The following is a 16978-nucleotide window of genomic DNA, read 5'->3' on the forward strand; positions in this document are numbered from 1 at the left end:
TAAATCTTTCTTTTGAAGATTCAAGTTTTTAACAACCATCTCAGGACACCCTCATGTTTCGTTGAGAGCATGACGACAATTGAATTTACCCAATAAAGATGCCATTATGGCACGCAGCTCGAACGCACATTATGACACACTGGCTTGCCAGTTGATGTCGTGCCTGTACCATTCTGTAAAACCGGTGTGTGCAAAAGGACTTTACAAGGAGTCAAACGATTTTGCGGAAAAAGAAAAAAAGCAGAGCAAACCCGTATGATTTTCGTGTAAATGAAGTGTCCCTTTCATCGTGGCCCTACTGAAATTCAATAATGTTACCCGGCCGGGTGTTATTTTTTTAGGCCACAAAGAAGCGGAAAAAGAAGAAAAACAAACCGGCAAACGTCGACGTCAATGTTTTTTCCCCTTTTTCCCATGACGTTTTTTTTTCGTTTCATTCTTTTTCGCCGTTCACAACCCCCGTCCGATCAACAACAAAACTTCAACACCGGCGCAAAAGTTTAACGAACGCAAAAAAAACGAATAAGGAAAAAACGACAAAAAAGTAGTTCAAAAACGGCGCCCCTAAAATCCTTCAAAACACATCAAAACAAATATAAACATCAAAGAAACAACACCTTCTTAACAATATTCTTGTGAAGCGGTTAAATTTCGATTTGTTCCAGGTGATTGCTTAACTCAACCTGATTCAACTTGACTTTATTGTTTTCTATTTCCCACCCTTTTTGTGTGTGTTTTCCTTACTGCTTTAAGAAAACATAAACACTCTTTTTCTACTCTCCTTAAGTTTCATTACCGGTGCTGATAAGGGCTTTATATTCAGAGTAAGAAGTGCTATCTCGAAGCAAACATGTCTTACCCACCAAGACCACAGAACTACCAGAGACTCAATGAGCTCTTGGAGGCGATCAGAGAGGAGTTTGACAATGTCAGTAACGAAGCGTCAAACTTTAGAATCCACAAGTCCGAGTACGACCTCAAGTTTACACAACAAACCACCGAGATGCAACAGATTAGGCAAACTGTCTATGAATTGGAGATGGCCCACAGAAAGATCAAGGAGGCATACGAGGACCAGATCTCGAGATTGAAGGGTGAACTGGAGGTTAAAGATAGACAGCTGGCATCTTTCCAACAACAACAGCAACAACAACAACAACAACAGCAGCAGCAACAGCCGCAACAACTTCCACAGCAGGCTCCACCACCACAACAACAACACCAGCCTGCAATTGGCAATGGCTCCAACAGTTTGCCAAAGCCAAACGCCTATGGTCAATATGGTCAAGTTTCTGCTGCTGGGACTCCACAGCAACAGCAATCACAATTGCCACCAGTTCAGGCTCAACCACCTCAACCACAGCAATTACCATCTACCCAAGTTCCACCACCTCCTCAGCAGGTTCAACAACAGCAACCTCAACAGCTTCCACCAGTGGTTGCTCAACAACAATCACCTGCTCAACCAAAAACTGAAAGTTCTGTGTCCATTCCACAGCAATCTCAGCCTCCACAACAACAACAAGCACCACAGGCACCACAACAGCAACCAACATCAGCGAATGGAACTCCAGCCCAACCAACTAACCAAAGTGTTGCAGTGATTGCTACTGCACCAACAGGTGAAAACTACTTGGTCCCAGCTAATGAACGGGCATTACACGAAAAGCCAATTCCACCGTTCTTGGAGGATTTGGAGGCTCCAGTATCTTCTCCACACTTGAAGAAGTTGAGACCAGAGTACTATGTGTTGTATAACCCAGCTTTACCAAAATCAGTCGATGTTGAGTTGGTTCATTCTTTAGACCATTCATCTGTCGTTTGTTGTGTCCGTTTCTCGAACGATGGTAAGTTCCTCGCTACAGGTTGTAACAAGACCACTCAAGTGTTTGGTGTTGAAACTGGTGAATTGGTTGCAAGATTGAGTGATGACAACACTGCAACTGACAACACAGGTTCAAGTGCTGATTTGTACATCAGATCTGTTTGTTTCTCTCCAGACGGTAAGTTCTTGGCGACGGGTGCAGAAGATAAGGTGATTAGAATCTGGGATTTGAGTACTAGAAAGATTACAAAATACCTGAGAGGCCATGAACAAGATATTTACTCACTGGATTTCTTCCCAGATGGTCAAAGACTTGTATCTGGATCAGGAGATAGAACTGTGAGAATTTGGGATCTCAACAGTGGACAGTGTTCCTTGACTTTATCTATCGAGGATGGTGTAACTACAGTTGCTGTATCTCCAGATGGTAAACTGATCGCTGCTGGGTCTCTTGATCGTACCGTTCGTGTTTGGGATTCATCAACTGGATTCCTTGTTGAAAGATTGGACTCTGAAAATGAAGCTGGTACTGGTCATAAGGATTCTGTGTATTCAGTTGCATTCACCTCTAATGGAAAGGAGGTTGCATCTGGTTCATTGGATAGAACAGTCAAGTTGTGGTCTTTGAAGCAATTGGGTAGCAATGTTACTGCCACAACGCCATCCAAGAACGTGACCGCGTGCGAAGTCACATATGTTGGACACAAGGACTTTGTCCTTTCTGTATGCTCCTCTCCAGATGGCCAATACATCTTATCTGGTTCAAAGGATCGTGGTGTCATCTTCTGGGAGAAGAGAACTGGTGATGCTCTCCTGATGCTTCAAGGTCACAGAAACTCCGTTATCAGCGTTTCTGTTGCCAACCACGCAATTTCTGGCGCAGGTATGTTTGCTACAGGTAGTGGTGATTGTAAGGCCAGAATCTGGAGATGGAACAAGACCTAATCTGAAACCAAGGGGAGGAAAATTTCAAAAGGACTGGCTGGCTGGCCACCACTATAGGAGTACTTCGCTATTTGCAAACTTGTATACTAAAATACATAATGAGAGGACCAAAATCAACTTGTTGTTGTTTCTGTTTTTTTTGTTCTTATCGATTCTGATCTTTGTCTCTCTCTATTCAGGTCTTTGTATTATATATAAAGAAGAAATTGATATGGTTTTTTTTTGATCTCTCTTTGAAGCATTATATAGATTAGAAAGCACGTAATGGAGTAGCTATGATCTAAATCTTTGGATTGCCATTGGCATCAACAAGAGACTCCTCTGTGTCTTGTGGACCAGGACCAACTTGCGTTAAGATGATTCTTGAAACGCCCTTTTGGATATCTTCATCAAGAGGGAATGGAACAGATTGCTTCAAGTCGTTGAATGCTGATGCCAATGCACTCAATCTTTCGCTTGTGAATTTTGAATCCCAACCTTCAACGTTTTGGAATAACTTGTACAAGAAACCAAACACTTTATCCTCATTTTCCTCCAAGTAGTAAATAACAGCGTTTGGACCGGCGTCGAATGTATAAGCTGCAACAGTTTCACCGTAAAATTCATTAATAGAATGGATAAGCTTGATGATCTTTTTAGAAGTATCGTTCAAGTAGAAAATTGGAGGAAATGAATCCAAACAAGTTGCATGGAACGAATTGGAATCCTTCATGGTGAGGTCTGCAAAAGTCGTAAAGTCCTTTGCGATGATGGCAGCTTTCATCTCTTCGAATCTCTTTGGAACAACTTCCTTGATTCTCCATTGAAACAAATCAGAAGTCTTAACGGTGGTTTGCATACCACTAGTGGATGGTGTGTCCTTCTTATCAGCGGATACAACCAAGATGGCGGCTTTCATGTTTGACCAATGCTCCAAGGGAGCAACCTCAACAGCTTTAGAATCAGAACCGTCGAGTTCGTCACCCATTTCCCAAGCAACATACCCACCAAAGAGCGATCTACAGGCAGAACCTGAGCCCTTTCTTGCGATCTTGGAGATCTCAGACATCGACTGAGGAAGCTTGTACAACTTGGAGATGGCAACGACGAGCGCAGAGAACCCAGCGGCTGACGAAGCAAGCCCGGCAGCTGTTGGGAAGTTGTTCTCAGAGACAATCTGGAGCTTCCACTCCGAGATCTTTGGCAAGGAAGGGTCAGACTCTTCCAGCGCCCTTCTCAAAGATCTCAGGTCTTTCAAACACATCTGTGTTCTCTCAGATTCTAACGACTCTTGGTGACCATTGAGAAAGAGCTTATCTTGTGTAAATGTTTCACACGTGGAAACTGACGTTAATGTTCTCAAATCATCTTGTGAGAGTGTCACAGAGATAGAAGAGTTGGTAGGCAAGTTGAGGGTCTTGTCTCTCTTACCCCAGTACTTGAGGGTCTAACGGTGTGCGCTCGTTAGTATACATATCATTCAAGCACAAAACAGATCTTCCCTCCATCCAAAGATAAACAGCTCATACTTACAGCAATGTTGACAGGAGCAGTGGTAGTTGCTGTGTAAACCGTCATTGTCTCGACAGATTGATTCTCTGTTCACGTTTACTGGCTTCAAAAGTCGATCACCATTCTGTGCTGTTTTCTTCCCTTCGATGATGCGTTTTTTTTCTCTCTCCCTCTGTGCGTCGTTTCGTGTTAAACGAGCACGCTTCCTACAGATTTTTGTACGCGCGCCTTTGTTTGTTTACATTTCATCATGAACAATAACAACAACAGCTTTCCCCCTAGGCACGCAGTATCGATGTACCGAAGACCGGTTTCTCGTGGTGCTGGTGCTCCTTTTAAAGCACCACGTATGACTGGTGTTTCTAGCGGAAGCGCCCACGTGGAAGGTGGGGCGCTGCCCGTCAAGAAGAGCTCACGTGGAGCGATGAAGAGGCCGCTCGATGTTGCCACTGAAGAAGCACCGAAGGTTGATTTGAGCGACAACAAGAGATACTTCGAGGTCGTTTGGAGGAAACAGACGATGAAGAAGCACAAGACCTGGGATGGGGATGGCGTCGTGGTGTTATCTGCCACGGACGTGCTGTTTAAGCTAGATGAATCTGAAAACTACAAACAGCGTTCAAAGAGTGGTAATGTGTCCAAGTTTACTACTGATGGCGTGTTCTCTATGGGCTCTTTTGAATTAGAAGTCACGGGTGAGATAACTGATGCTGTGCAGATAGAGAAAATAAGGCAAAGCTCCAAGAACATCGAACACAAATCTGATGATGAACATGTGGTTGAGAGACCCTTGAAGAGACCAATCACTGTCCAGAGGAGGACCTTGGCTACGCCCAATACTCAATTCAAAGCCGTTGGTCCAAAGGTTGGGGAAACTGTCAAACCAGAGCACTTCAAACCTTTACATGATCCTCATGCTGATGGCGCCATTGTCATGAAGAAACGGAACGAAAACGACACCGATGTGGTTCTGGATCCATTGTTGTGTGAATCCCTTAGACAGCACCAAATTAAAGGTGTCAAGTTTCTTTATGAATGCATGATGGATCTTCGTGGATTCGGAGGCCATGGGGCACTTTTGGCCGATGATATGGGACTGGGGAAGACATTACAGACAATAACTCTGATTTGGACTCTATTGAAACAGTCACCAAGGGGGTTTGAGCACCCAGAGGTTTCAAAAGTATTGATTGCATGTCCTGTGACCCTTGTGGCCAATTGGAAAAGAGAATTTAAGAAATGGTTACCGGCGAACAGGGTAAATGTACTTACGCTTCACAGCAAGAATACATTGGCAAAGGATAAACAGGATATAAAGAACTTTTCAAGGGCTAAAGTCTATCAAGTTCTCATAATGGGGTATGAAAAGATAGTCAACATGAAAGAAGAGTTATCACAGTGTGGATTTGATTTGCTAGTTTGTGATGAAGGTCATAGACTTAAAAACAACTCAAACAAGACACTCCAAGCGTTGAATTCGTTAGACGTGGAGAAAAAAATTCTCCTTTCAGGAACTCCAATTCAAAATGATCTTGTGGAACTTTTTACTATGATTGATTTCATCAATCCTGGAATACTCGGTACATACAGCCAGTTCAAGAGAGATTTCATGAATCCAATTTTACGAGCTCGAGATACAAATTGCCATGACCCAGATATCGTGCAGCATGGCGAGGATAAATCACTCGAGTTGATTTCAATTACAAAACCATTCATACTAAGAAGAACTTCAAAGGTGATGTCGAACCATCTCCCACCACGGACTGATGTTGTTTTATTCTGTCCACCGACATCACTTCAGTTGAACCTGTTTCAAAGAGTAATAAATTCACAGAACTTTCTAACTATGACGAGCTCTGAAATGTCATCATCTTCTTGTTTGGGCTTGATCACAATGTTCAAAAAGATATGTAACTCACCATCCTTGGTCATTGGCGATGAGCTTTTCAAAGGGTTTGTGAGTGAGCCAAATATTGCACAAACTGTGAGTGGTAAAATCACTGTTCTTTTGGAACTTTTAAAGGAAATTCATCAAATTGGAGAGAAAGTTGTTATAGTTTCAAATTATACAAAGACATTAGACATCATCCAATCTCATTTGCAGAAGTTAAACTTTGAGTATTTAAGACTTGATGGTTCAACTCCGAATAAAGAGCGTGATCCGTTAGTTGCAAGGTTTAACAACTCTACTTCAAACTCATCATTTGCATTTCTTTTATCAGCTCAATCCGGTGGTGTGGGATTAAACCTAATCGGGGCATCAAGGTTAATTCTATTTGACAATCACTGGAATCCCTCTGTTGACTTACAAGCGATGGCTAGAATCCATAGGGATGGACAGAAGCGTCCTGTTTTCATTTACAGACTAATCACTTCTGGTTGTATCGATGAGAAGATTTTTCAAAGGCAGTTGATGAAGAGCAATCTGTCTGATAAGTTCTTGGACAATAAACATAGCTCCAAAGATAACGTGTTCTCCATGGAAGATCTTAAAGATCTATTCACAGTAAACAGAGATACACAATGCAACACCCACGACTTGGTCGAATGCTCATGTGGTGGGACAGGAGAAGAACTTGTTATCGAAGATGATGAAATTCAGCAAAAGGAGAACACCGTACCAAAACTTGAAAGACAAGTAAGCTGGACAAGTGCGCTAGAGATCAAGAACAACCCCATCGAAGATAAAGCTGAAAAAGAGAGGAAGTCCACTATCAAGATGTGTCTGTCTGATTATAGACATTTAGATCCACGCATTATCAACATTCACGATACATCCATTGGGGACACTGTTGTCGAATCACTAATTGAAAAGAACCGTACACATGTGAGTTATATTTTAACAAAAGTCAACAAGCGTATATGATTTTGTTTCTATTTCTGTTGAAGTTTCATTCTAGCTTCTGCTGCTCTTGCCCTTTGTTCTCTCATCAACCTCATTCTTTGGTCATCAGTGAGAGAGTTTATATTAACCTGAGAGATGGAAACTCCTCCAAGTCTTTTATTGTTTTTACTCACTGGTTCAACTTTCTGTTCTAACAATTCACGTTGAACCTTTTTCTTCTCTTGTTCCTCTTGGGTCTTTCTTTCCAGATCTTCTCTTTCAACGTCTTCACGTTTTAAAGGTGGCTCAACGTGAGCTCTTTCCCAATCATAGATGGATTCTCCCAATTCGGAACGCGCAATACGGAATGCCTGTTTTACAGAAACGTTGGCACTCAAATCGTATGCAGTTTTACCTGATTTGTTCAATGCTGTTGGATCGCATTTCAAATTCTTTAAGAGAGGGCCTATAAGGTTCTTCAATCCATGTGCACTTGCATAGTGTAAAACAGTTGGTGTATGGTAATATTCCGATTCCGGTTGTAATTCAAACTGTGGACTCAATTGATTCTTCTTCATGTATGTAATCAAAACGGGCCCTCTCGACTTTTTCAAAAAACCAACAATTTCCCTGGTTTGGGTCTCCTCTGGGGTCACCTTGTCAGTTTCTTTGACTTTGTTCGATTTGGATTGTTTCAACTGTTGTTGTAAGGCCTTTTGTTTCAACACTTTATCATCCACCTTCGGTTTTGCAGTGATTGTCAAACTGGTCAGCTGCAACCATGCTCTTTTTAATTCAGAAGTGGTTGCCCTCTTTGTGGTGAAGGGAAAACTTCTTATTCTGTCGTCATCGTTTGCGAATGGTGAACCTTCATACCCAACGAGTATTCTTCGATTCTGCATTCCATTGGCTCTTATGAAGATTGAATCACATTCATTGAGCTGCTTCTTCCAAGATTGTAATAATTCACGGACTTCATTCTGAAGAGCCATCTCATTGGCTCGACGAAGGTTTGAACCCGCAGAGTTTGCCTTACCCTTTGCATTATCCATTGCACTTTGAGAACCACCTTGTTTTCTTCTCGTTGTATAACGATGAAAGGATTTTTGCATGATGAAATCAACCGAGTTTAACAGCAGATCTGAAGGTGTCTTTGAAACTTGACCTTTCGTAGATTTAACAGCATGTGAAACTATTGCACCGGCAAAATGTCCACCACCAATCATGAATATTGCAGATTTCTTCCCCTGTTGAGACTGCCATGATTTCAACGCGTTTATTGGATCGTTGATTTCCTTGACGCTGAACAGAGATTTGTATACACCAAACGCATGTGAACTATCCAGCAATGACGATTTGAACAAGATAAATGGAGACCTGGTTGCCAAGTGACTAACCACACCTTCCTCTTCTTGTTCCAATTTCAGCTGTTCTAGCTTTGCTATGCTTCTCTCAAAAATCGTGTCAAGTGTATCCGTTTTGTAGCGCTCGTCGTTGTCATCGCCATCCTCCTCGCTATCTTCTTCTTCAGAGCCGGATAAACTCTCATTGAAGAGTTCACTTGCTAACTCCTCAAATTCCGACTCTGTCAGCGGTGGGAGTCCACGACTTTGTCTTTTCAAGTTCAGCTTGTAGATGTCTGAGTTGTAGTATTCCCTGTCCTTATGTTGTACGGGTTTGATAACCTGTACAGTACTCTGCTCTTGTTGTTGCTGCTGCTGCTGTTGCGCCAATGTAACCTCCTCCACCGTGGAACTATCAAAGTACATCAGCTCCAAGGAGTCAATGATCCTCGGTGAGAGGTCGTATGCGAATAGTTCTTCTGGCTCAAACCTCGACATTGTTAGCCGTTTTCCCAACTACCTTGCTCCCAAATTGGTACCGATGATGGGCTCAAATAACCATTCCTCCATCTCTTCATGAAGCATCAGAAACAGTACGCGCCACATACACCACTCGATTACGTAATCAGAGAAAACGATCCGTGCCCGTCGAAGAAAGGAAGATCTCTGTGGTAGGGGCCGCACACGTCTCAGGGGACCAATCAGCACGGAGCACTCACGTTGATCCCACGCTCCTACCCAATTGCTCCTTCTCACAGCATCTCCACAGTGTGTTGTCTCAATAAGCGGTGACTCAAGCGTTATGGGCATCCTGATTCTCTACCTTGCCGTCATATAAACAGCGAATCCTCACTCGACCCCATCGTATCACCGCTTCATCATCACTGTGTGTCCCGTAACCAATCCCCTCTTCCCAATCCCGTAGAGTAACTAGGGAAACCACAGGCCCTCTTTTGGTATGTGCAGCGAAGAGCGCTTCGTGCATGGAATCCCCTGGCTGTTTTCATACGGAAGAGCCAAAGAATGTAAGAGGGTTTAAAGCGTACGCTTCCATCAATCGTCAAACGTTGTCAATTGTAGTTTTGTATACCGTGCGACAGATGGTTAACGTCCTGCTTAATCCCGTTAGCAGTGGGCAGGAAGATCTGGGCTTCCCCAAGAACTTCCACGGCGTAAAGAGGCATTGATCCTTGGGTGCTGCTTCTTTTCCCCTAATTTCACCTGCGGGATGGCCAACGTCGACGTGTCGGTTCTAAAAGAACAAGTCGCTGGGACGCGTCGATGGATTACATACGGATGTTTGTTTATATGCCTAGGCGGGATTATGCCTCTGTGTATATATACGTGTGCTCTTTCCTTCTTTTCGGTTCTTTTTCTCAGTCTTGTTCTGTTTCTCTCTCTGTAGACACACACAGTAGTTACATACAATGGATTTCTTGAACAACATTAAGGACAAGGTCGGCGACGAGGTTGTCGAACAGGCCATCAAGCAGAAGGCTTCAAGCTTCTTCGGCGGTGACTCTGACAAGAAGGAGCAGTCGCAGGGTGAGAAGGAAGGTCAACAATCATCTGACAACAACAACAACAACAACAACGAGGGCGAGAAGAAGGAGGAATCCAGCTCTGGTTACGCTAAGAAGATTGAGAGCTTCATCGGTGATGATAACATCAACGCCATCAAGCAAAAGGTTGGCGAGGATAACTTCAAGAAGGGCGAGAGCTTCATCGACGAGCAAATCAAGTCCAGATTCAACTAAGTCTATAGTACTTGCGTGAGCTAAAATACCCTTCCATTTCACAGGAATTACAAGTGTAGGCAGTCTCTAATTAAAGCATTTGTGAATTAAGAAGAATTAGTAAAACCCTGCACAGTACACTGCTCTCTAGTTCTATGTTTCATCTCCATAGTACAATTGGTGTATACTTGCCTATTTAGCTAATGTAAACTTTTTTTCCTTCTTTTCGTTTTCTTTTATATGATCTATCATCTTTGATGTATTCTCACTCTTTTTTAACAATTCACTTCTTAATCAAGTTGAAGTACTGCTCGTCAACGGATTTGATAATGTGATCAACAACTTCAGGGTTACTTAGTGTAGACAAATCTCCCAATTGGTCAGCCTCATTAGATGTGATCTTTCTCAAGACTCTTCTCATGATCTTACCGGATCTGGTCTTTGGTAGATCGTCAACGATGATAACAGTCTTTGGACCAGCAAATGGACCAATCTCACCTCTAACTTGCAAGATCAACTCACGACGAAGCTTATCTGGGGTAATGTGTTCGTTAGAGTCGGTAATCTTGTCATTTGCTTGAATTAAGTAACCATCTTTCAAGGAGACAAATGCAATGACAGCTTGACCAGTGAGTTCATCTGGAATACCAACAACGGCAGATTCAGAAACTCCCAAGTGATCACTCAATGCGGTCTCAATCTCTGCAGTGGACAATCTATGACCAGAGACGTTGACAACGTCATCGACACGGCCTCTAATCCAGTAGTAACCGTCATGGTCTCTTCCAGCACCATCACCAGTGAAATAATAGCCTGGGTATGGCTTGAGGTAAGTCTCCAAGTATCTGTCATGGTTGTTCCAAACAGATCTAGCCATTGATGGCCATGGCTTCTTGACAGCAAGGACACCTTCCACGTCATTGCCCTCGAGCTCCTTACCACTAACTGGATCAATAATACAGGCATCAATACCAAAGAATGGAACAGTTGCTGAACCTGGCTTGGTTGGAACTGCACCAGCCAAAGGAGCAATCAAATGGGAACCGGATTCGGTTTGCCACATCGTATCACAGATCACGGCTTTGTTCTTACCAATCTTCTCGTGGTACCACTCCCAAAGATCTGGAGCGATTGGTTCACCAACAGAACCCAAAGTTCTCAGAGATGAAATGTCATACTTGTCAATCTCATCCTCACCGACTCTCTTGATCAATCTCAATGCAGTTGGTGCAACGTAGAAGTGGGTAGCCTTATGACGTTCAATGATTCTCCAGTATCTACCATAATCTGGATAAGCTGGGGTAGATTCAAAGATGATTGTAGCGGTACCGAGAGTCAATGGACCATAGAGAGCATAGGTATGACCGGTAATCCAACCGACATCACCAGCAGTGAAGAGAATATCCTCTGGATGGATGTCAAAGACATATCTTGTGGTTAAAGCGGCACCGAGCAAGTAACCAGCCGTTGTGTGGACGACACCCTTTGGTGAACCAGTGGAACCAGATGTGTACAACAGGAAGAGTGGGTCCTCAGAGTTGACTGGGGTTGGAGGCAAGTAGCCTCTGCTCTTCTTGGTCTCCAGATGCCACCAGTAATCACGGCCAGCTTTCATTGGAATGCCTTCTGAGCCTGTTCTTTGGAACACGAGGATCTTCTTCACGACATCGGTATCTTTCAAGGCCTCATCGACAATCTTCTTTGTGTGGACGGTCTTACCACCTCTCTTACCTTCGTCACACGTGATGATGAAGTGAGAATCAGCGTCAACGACACGATCTTTCAAAGAACCAGCAGAGAAACCAGCAAACACAACAGAGTGGATGGCACCGAGTCTGGCAACGGCAAGCATGGCAACTACGGCCTCTGGAATCATAGGCAAATAGACAGCAACGGTGTCACCTTTCTTAACTCCCCACGATTTGAGCACCGCGGCAACTTCGCTCACCTGTCTCAGCAGCTCACCAAACGTGATGATTCTGTTGTCCTTTTCATCGTCCGCCTCGTAGATGATAGCGGTCTTACCTGGGTTGGCAAACGCGTGTCTATCCACACAGTTGTAGGACGCGTTCAGCTCACCGTTAAGGAACCAGGCAACGTCACCGTTCTCCAGAGAGCCGGACTCAACCTTGTCGAACGGTCTGTGCCAGTCGAGGTATTCCCTGGCCAGCGGGCCAAAGAACCCTTCCGGGTCCTCGATGGACTTCTTGTGCAGTTCCTTGTAGTGCTCCAAGTCGTTGATGAAGCCCTTGTTTGGCTGTTTCTCGAAGAACTCTGAGGGAGCGTGGTGCGCCTTCACGTTAGCGGCCTCGTGCACAACTTTGTGATTAGGCATTTTCGGTGCGTGTGCGGGTGGTGTGTTGGAACTATGGAGCCTGCGACTTGAATATGTTGTTGGAAACAGTGGATGTCAAATCCTCAATTGGGCAGGAGCTTGTGCAAGACGATTGGAACGAGGGGATTGGCCGTTCCTTTTATGCTGCTCTAGAAACCTTTTTATAGGGGAAGGAGAAGGTTAAAAGAGAGAGAAAGATACGTCGAAAAGGTCGAGCGAAGGACGAAAAAATTACTGAGACCCCATTCAGGTCGTGCTGAACGAGGACTGAACGAGCGGTTGGAACCGCCCACCGCGTAGAAGGACTACATTCTGGCAGGCGCGCGCGCGAGGGAAAGACCGTCAGAAGGGACTAGGCCTGAAGATGGCGGGACTCGGGAGAAAGGAGTTCACGCCAGGTCGGTTGGGAAAACATGGGAGCTGGGTTATGAAGCGATGGGGCCACGAGACTAACCGTTACGCGTCTCGTCGAAATCCGGATCTTATCGGGACTTGTTTTGCCGGCGATGGGTTCGCAAGACTTTGGGACTTTTGTGCTTTTTTTTTGTTGGTTAATGGGATCACAACCATTTTGTTGGGAAATGGTCTCTAGAGAATGATTGGGGCTCCAAAGCCGAGTCGATTTAGTGCACATAATAGTAGAAGGCCAATAGTCACGTGTGGGATATCCACATTCGATCTATACAACCTGCCTTGTTAGAAACACATTCTCTGTTGATTGGCAACGGGAAAAGTAACTTACAAAAGGCAACCAGTACAAAAGCCTGAATTGGCATTTCCCTCAATTCTGGCGCCCGTGGTCTAATGCGAGTCCCCAAGTCTTCCAAGTCCCCAAACGTCTCCACAGATTGCTGCTGACAAGTGTGTGATAAATCCCACTGTTGTCATTGGAGCAATGGAAGTGCACCAAATAGCAGATGACACATTCGCAGATGGAACGGCCTTAATGACCCCGAATTGTAGGTCGGTTTGATGGGATTTTTTCTCTTTCTCGCATTCCTTCCCTAACGTGGTGTTCAGCCTAATGATAAGAGATCGGTACAAATTACTACGTCACAGCTTGGAGGTTGTCAAATAGGGTAGCATTGGGACGATGGCTTCCAACGTCTTGCCCCTCTGGCCTCTTCCAGCTTGCCCCTCCATGAACGCGTCTAAGCTTTATTATCGGAACCGTTGAACGTTAAACCACTCAAGTGCTCTTGGTGGGACTGCCGGTCGCCAATTGCCCCCATCGTGTAGGTCACTTGGAAGTGAGTTGATAAAGCAACCTCACCGGTTTGTCAGACCCTTCGGTGTGTCATTCGTTTTTAGACCTTTTACCCCAGTTTTTTTAACTTTAGGTCTGTTTTTAAACCTTCTTTTATCGGCGTCCTAAGCGGAGCAAAGTGACGTTTGCAGTGACGAGACTTGTTCATGGACTAATTGACTCTGGCCCCGGTTATACGATGTGTTGGACATAGATGCCAAAGTCAGCTGGTGTCTAAGTTGAATGAATTCGGCGCCCAAGTGTGTCATTCGCTATCTCTCACGTTAATTTATGAGACGAACCTGGCAAGTCAAACCTTCTGAGCTGGAGGAGGAACTCAAGAGTTCCAACGCTCACGCTTGATGAGCAGGATGTTATGTAGGACCTGCGACGGGTTATTTGATCAACAGTCCATCCAGAGTCAGATGAAAGGGAGGGCTGGAACTCACGACGCACAACGCTGGAAGATAAGAGCCAGGATAAAAGGATATGCCACACAGCCATCAAAAAATCACCTTAGAGACTTGGAAGGAGCTTTCTGATGTAGTTCATAACTGGAGGACGTCTCCTAATCACGTGAAGTTGGAAGATGTTACGGCATTGTATTATTGGACTGCAAGCAATATGGCTGCTGTTATAGTTGCGAATTATTCACAGATTGGGTGTTAATACCGTTGCGGAAATACAGTTTTGTTGATGAGCACTGACCGTGCACATCCATTGCGACCAATTACGATAAGAGAGGTCACATTCGTATATATTTCTGTCTCATATCGCTTTTACAGTTGAGAGTTGGAAACCCCGGCTATATATTCAACTACAAATTTATGACAGGCATCGTGCGTTCTTAATTGAAGACACATTGAGCATTCACACTGGAATCGGTTCATGTTTTACACTCGCAATTTCACACTCTGTCGAAATGAGGATATCCATGTGGCAAGTGCTGTATTGTGAGAAGCCCAGTATCGATCTGGCGCACCTGATAAACAAAGCACCTGCTTACAGCTCCCTTCAGTACTTTTATGCCAAGTATTACCTACTTTTCCGCTCAGAACAGCCCCCAGCACCCAATTGATCACGCCTGGATCAGGAAGGAGCAATTATGTGTCTACCAGCTTTCTTTGAAACCAACAGATAGCGAATCAGACGCCAGGAATGCCATTCCAAGCCTTCTTTCTGTCCCAGCGTGTAACTTTCCTTGTGTGTGACTGTGCCACTGTGAAGTGTGTCACCTGCCCGGCAATTCAAAAACACTCGTGCATAAAACACTCAGCGACACTTCACAGAAAGTTGTAGGCTTAGGAGCTCTCCACCAACAAGCCTCTACATACAAAGGCATCAAAGCCCATTCGCAAGAACCACTACAGATTGCCGTTTTCCGTGCAAGCCATGGCACGGAGAATAATCTCACCACAGGGAGGCGCAGAAGCCCCTCGGCAACCCGTCCCAATACAGACAAGGACCAAGCGAAGTTTATCGGTGTTAGGGAAAACCCCGACAATTAAGACCACCTATCACGAGATTGCTTCCAGTGTCGCAGTACTAAAGCATGAGCCACCGCAAGAGAACTGGCCGCTGTAGTAGGAAGCGAGGGGGAATCCCACTAGGACTGTCCATAAGTACACGAAGAATTCAGAAATTAGGCAATCACTGGAAATGAGAAGATTTCCAGCCAGTTTAAGCTGAAATGTCGTAAGCCCTCTTTTCGGCGTCTCGGTGAACGTTTCAGAGGCAAGGAGATATTTTCTCCTTTACGAAAAGGGCTTGTACAGCGATCTTTGGGAAGGAGCACACAAGGAGTGCATTTTAGGGTGTTATACCCAAGTGTAAGCCCTGTAGAGCTGCTTTATAAATTGTGACATGTTTCTGTACCATTTCACATTTGGCTTCCTAGCTCTCTTTCTCCTCCTGTTGTTTGTCTAGTCCCAGTAACTATACACAGAATATCTAAACAGTATGATGTTTAAGCTGTCAACGTTGTTGGCCATCGCCTCATCGGTCATTGCTGCTGAAGCCGATGGCTCCCCATTCAAACCTCCAAGCGTCGAAGATGCCGCTGTTTACGCAAGAACCCTGGTCAAGAGAGAGTCCTTGACAAACGTCAACACCATTTCACACTCTGGTAGCAGTGAAGGTAAGCCAGTGTCCTTTGTCGAGTACTACGCAGACTGCGGTGATGGTAACCCGGTTTTGCTTGCGATCGATATGTCCACCTCGTACAAGAACTATGCCAGCGGCTCACCAGCCACATTGTCCATCAGAGTCGGTGATCATCCGTTGAACGAGCACGTCAACCCAAAGTACCCAGGATCTCGTCCAAACTCCGTTGCAGGCTCTCCAAGAATCAATTTGAGAGGTTCTTTTGTTAACGTCACCACGGAAGAGCTGCCTCAGTTGGAGGCTTGCTTCCTCGAACGCCATAGGGACGCTCGCTGGTGGTTGCCAGGTAACCCAATCCACAGTTCGCACTTTGTCAAGTTTGAAGTTGATGGTGTTTACTTCTTAGGTGGATTCGGAGACACTGGTTATATTGGTGAGATCCCATCTGACCTGTACCTCAACGCTACCACATTGAAAGATCAACCACCACATGGAGGGCCACCACACCGTGAGCCACCACACCGTGAGCCACCACACGGAGAGCCACCACATGAGGAATCTCCAAAGGAGGATGAGTTCAAGAAGCACAGTGAATTGGTGCTCAACAAGATCCAGGGATTCATCAATGAGTTGGTTCAGTTGAGAGACTCAAAGGCTGAAAACAACGAGTTGAAGCCAAGAGTGATTTCATTGGAGAACGAAGACAAACATATCACTGACATCCTTAGAAGACATGCCGCAGAAGAGGACAACGTTGACCTCAGTACCTTGAGTCTTGAACAAATCAACTCTATCTCAGAGCAAATGGTTGAGTTGAAGAAGAACGTGGTCAATTTCGTTGAAACCCACATGGAACGTGAGAGACGTGATGAGCGTATGAGAGATAACTCTCGTGCGAAGTTCATGGTTGAGGCTGGTATCCCAGATGACGTTCATCACAGACGTGTTGCAGACCATCACAGACGTGTTGTAGACCATCACAGACGTGTTGCAAAACATCACGGAGGTCCAAGAAGAGCCGGTATTATCAGTCGTGTTAAGGGATTCTTCGGTCTTGATAAACCAGAATTTGATATCACTCAATACGATGAAGACGAGAGATCTCCAAGATTCCACAGAAGACCACATGG

The 16978-nt window shown here is 44.7% G+C and overlaps 7 protein-coding genes across 7 annotated transcripts; 4 read left to right on the forward strand and 3 right to left on the reverse strand.

The window, feature by feature from the left end:
• Window positions 1–497: 497 nt before the first annotated feature.
• On the forward strand, window positions 498–2770 carry TUP1 (chromatin-silencing transcriptional regulator TUP1; the record flags this gene model as incomplete). Its single annotated transcript, XM_020213281.1, has 2 exons — window positions 498–1250; window positions 1623–2770. Exons 1-2 carry the CDS (start codon window positions 851–853, stop codon window positions 2768–2770), a joined length of 1548 nt encoding a protein of 515 aa, XP_020072590.1. The 5' UTR covers window positions 498–850.
• A 280-nt stretch (window positions 2771–3050) lies between these two features.
• MVD1 (diphosphomevalonate decarboxylase MVD1) lies at window positions 3051–4327 on the reverse strand (the record flags this gene model as incomplete). Its single annotated transcript, XM_020213282.1, has 2 exons — window positions 3051–4196; window positions 4283–4327. 2 exons carry the CDS (start codon window positions 4325–4327, stop codon window positions 3051–3053), a joined length of 1191 nt encoding a protein of 396 aa, XP_020072591.1.
• A 358-nt stretch (window positions 4328–4685) lies between these two features.
• Window positions 4686–7127, forward strand: RDH54 (DNA-dependent ATPase RDH54; the record flags this gene model as incomplete). Its single annotated transcript, XM_020212493.1, has 1 exon — window positions 4686–7127. The coding sequence occupies one exon, from the start codon at window positions 4686–4688 to the stop codon at window positions 7125–7127; it is 2442 nt and encodes an 813-aa protein (XP_020072592.1).
• Window positions 7128–7275: 148 nt separating this feature from the next.
• On the reverse strand, window positions 7276–8926 carry VMS1 (Vms1p; the record flags this gene model as incomplete). Its single annotated transcript, XM_020213571.1, is given in 2 exon segments — window positions 7276–7296; window positions 7316–8926. 2 exon segments carry the CDS (start codon window positions 8924–8926, stop codon window positions 7276–7278), a joined length of 1632 nt encoding a protein of 543 aa, XP_020072593.1.
• Window positions 8927–9495: 569 nt separating this feature from the next.
• Window positions 9496–10347, forward strand: CYBJADRAFT_166281 (uncharacterized protein). Its single transcript, XM_020214428.1, has one exon. The coding sequence runs from the start codon at window positions 9856–9858 to the stop codon at window positions 10183–10185; it is 330 nt and encodes a 109-aa protein (XP_020072594.1). The 5' UTR covers window positions 9496–9855; the 3' UTR covers window positions 10186–10347.
• A 100-nt stretch (window positions 10348–10447) lies between these two features.
• ACS2 (acetate--CoA ligase ACS2) lies at window positions 10448–12499 on the reverse strand (the record flags this gene model as incomplete). Its single annotated transcript, XM_020216225.1, has 1 exon — window positions 10448–12499. The coding sequence occupies one exon, from the start codon at window positions 12497–12499 to the stop codon at window positions 10448–10450; it is 2052 nt and encodes a 683-aa protein (XP_020072595.1).
• A 3133-nt stretch (window positions 12500–15632) lies between these two features.
• On the forward strand, window positions 15633–16978 carry CYBJADRAFT_49696 (CREG family protein). The gene is made up of 2 exons (XM_020217735.1): window positions 15633–16232; window positions 16904–16978. The coding sequence occupies exons 1-2, from the start codon at window positions 15705–15707 to the stop codon at window positions 16904–16906; spliced, it is 531 nt and encodes a 176-aa protein (XP_020072596.1). The 5' UTR covers window positions 15633–15704; the 3' UTR covers window positions 16907–16978.

This window comes from Cyberlindnera jadinii, assembly GCF_001661405.1.
Source record: "Cyberlindnera jadinii NRRL Y-1542 unplaced genomic scaffold CYBJAscaffold_2, whole genome shotgun sequence".
Classification (NCBI taxonomy): Eukaryota; Fungi; Ascomycota; class Saccharomycetes; order Phaffomycetales; family Wickerhamomycetaceae; genus Williopsis; species Williopsis jadinii.

What these genes read in the sequence shown, in the direction of transcription:
- CYBJADRAFT_166281 (XM_020214428.1), top strand. Translation starts at nt 9,856, where the DNA reads ATGGATTTCTTGAACAACATTAAGGACAAGGTCGGCGACGAGGTTGTC.
- CYBJADRAFT_49696 (XM_020217735.1), top strand. Translation starts at nt 15,705, where the DNA reads ATGATGTTTAAGCTGTCAACGTTGTTGGCCATCGCCTCATCGGTCATT.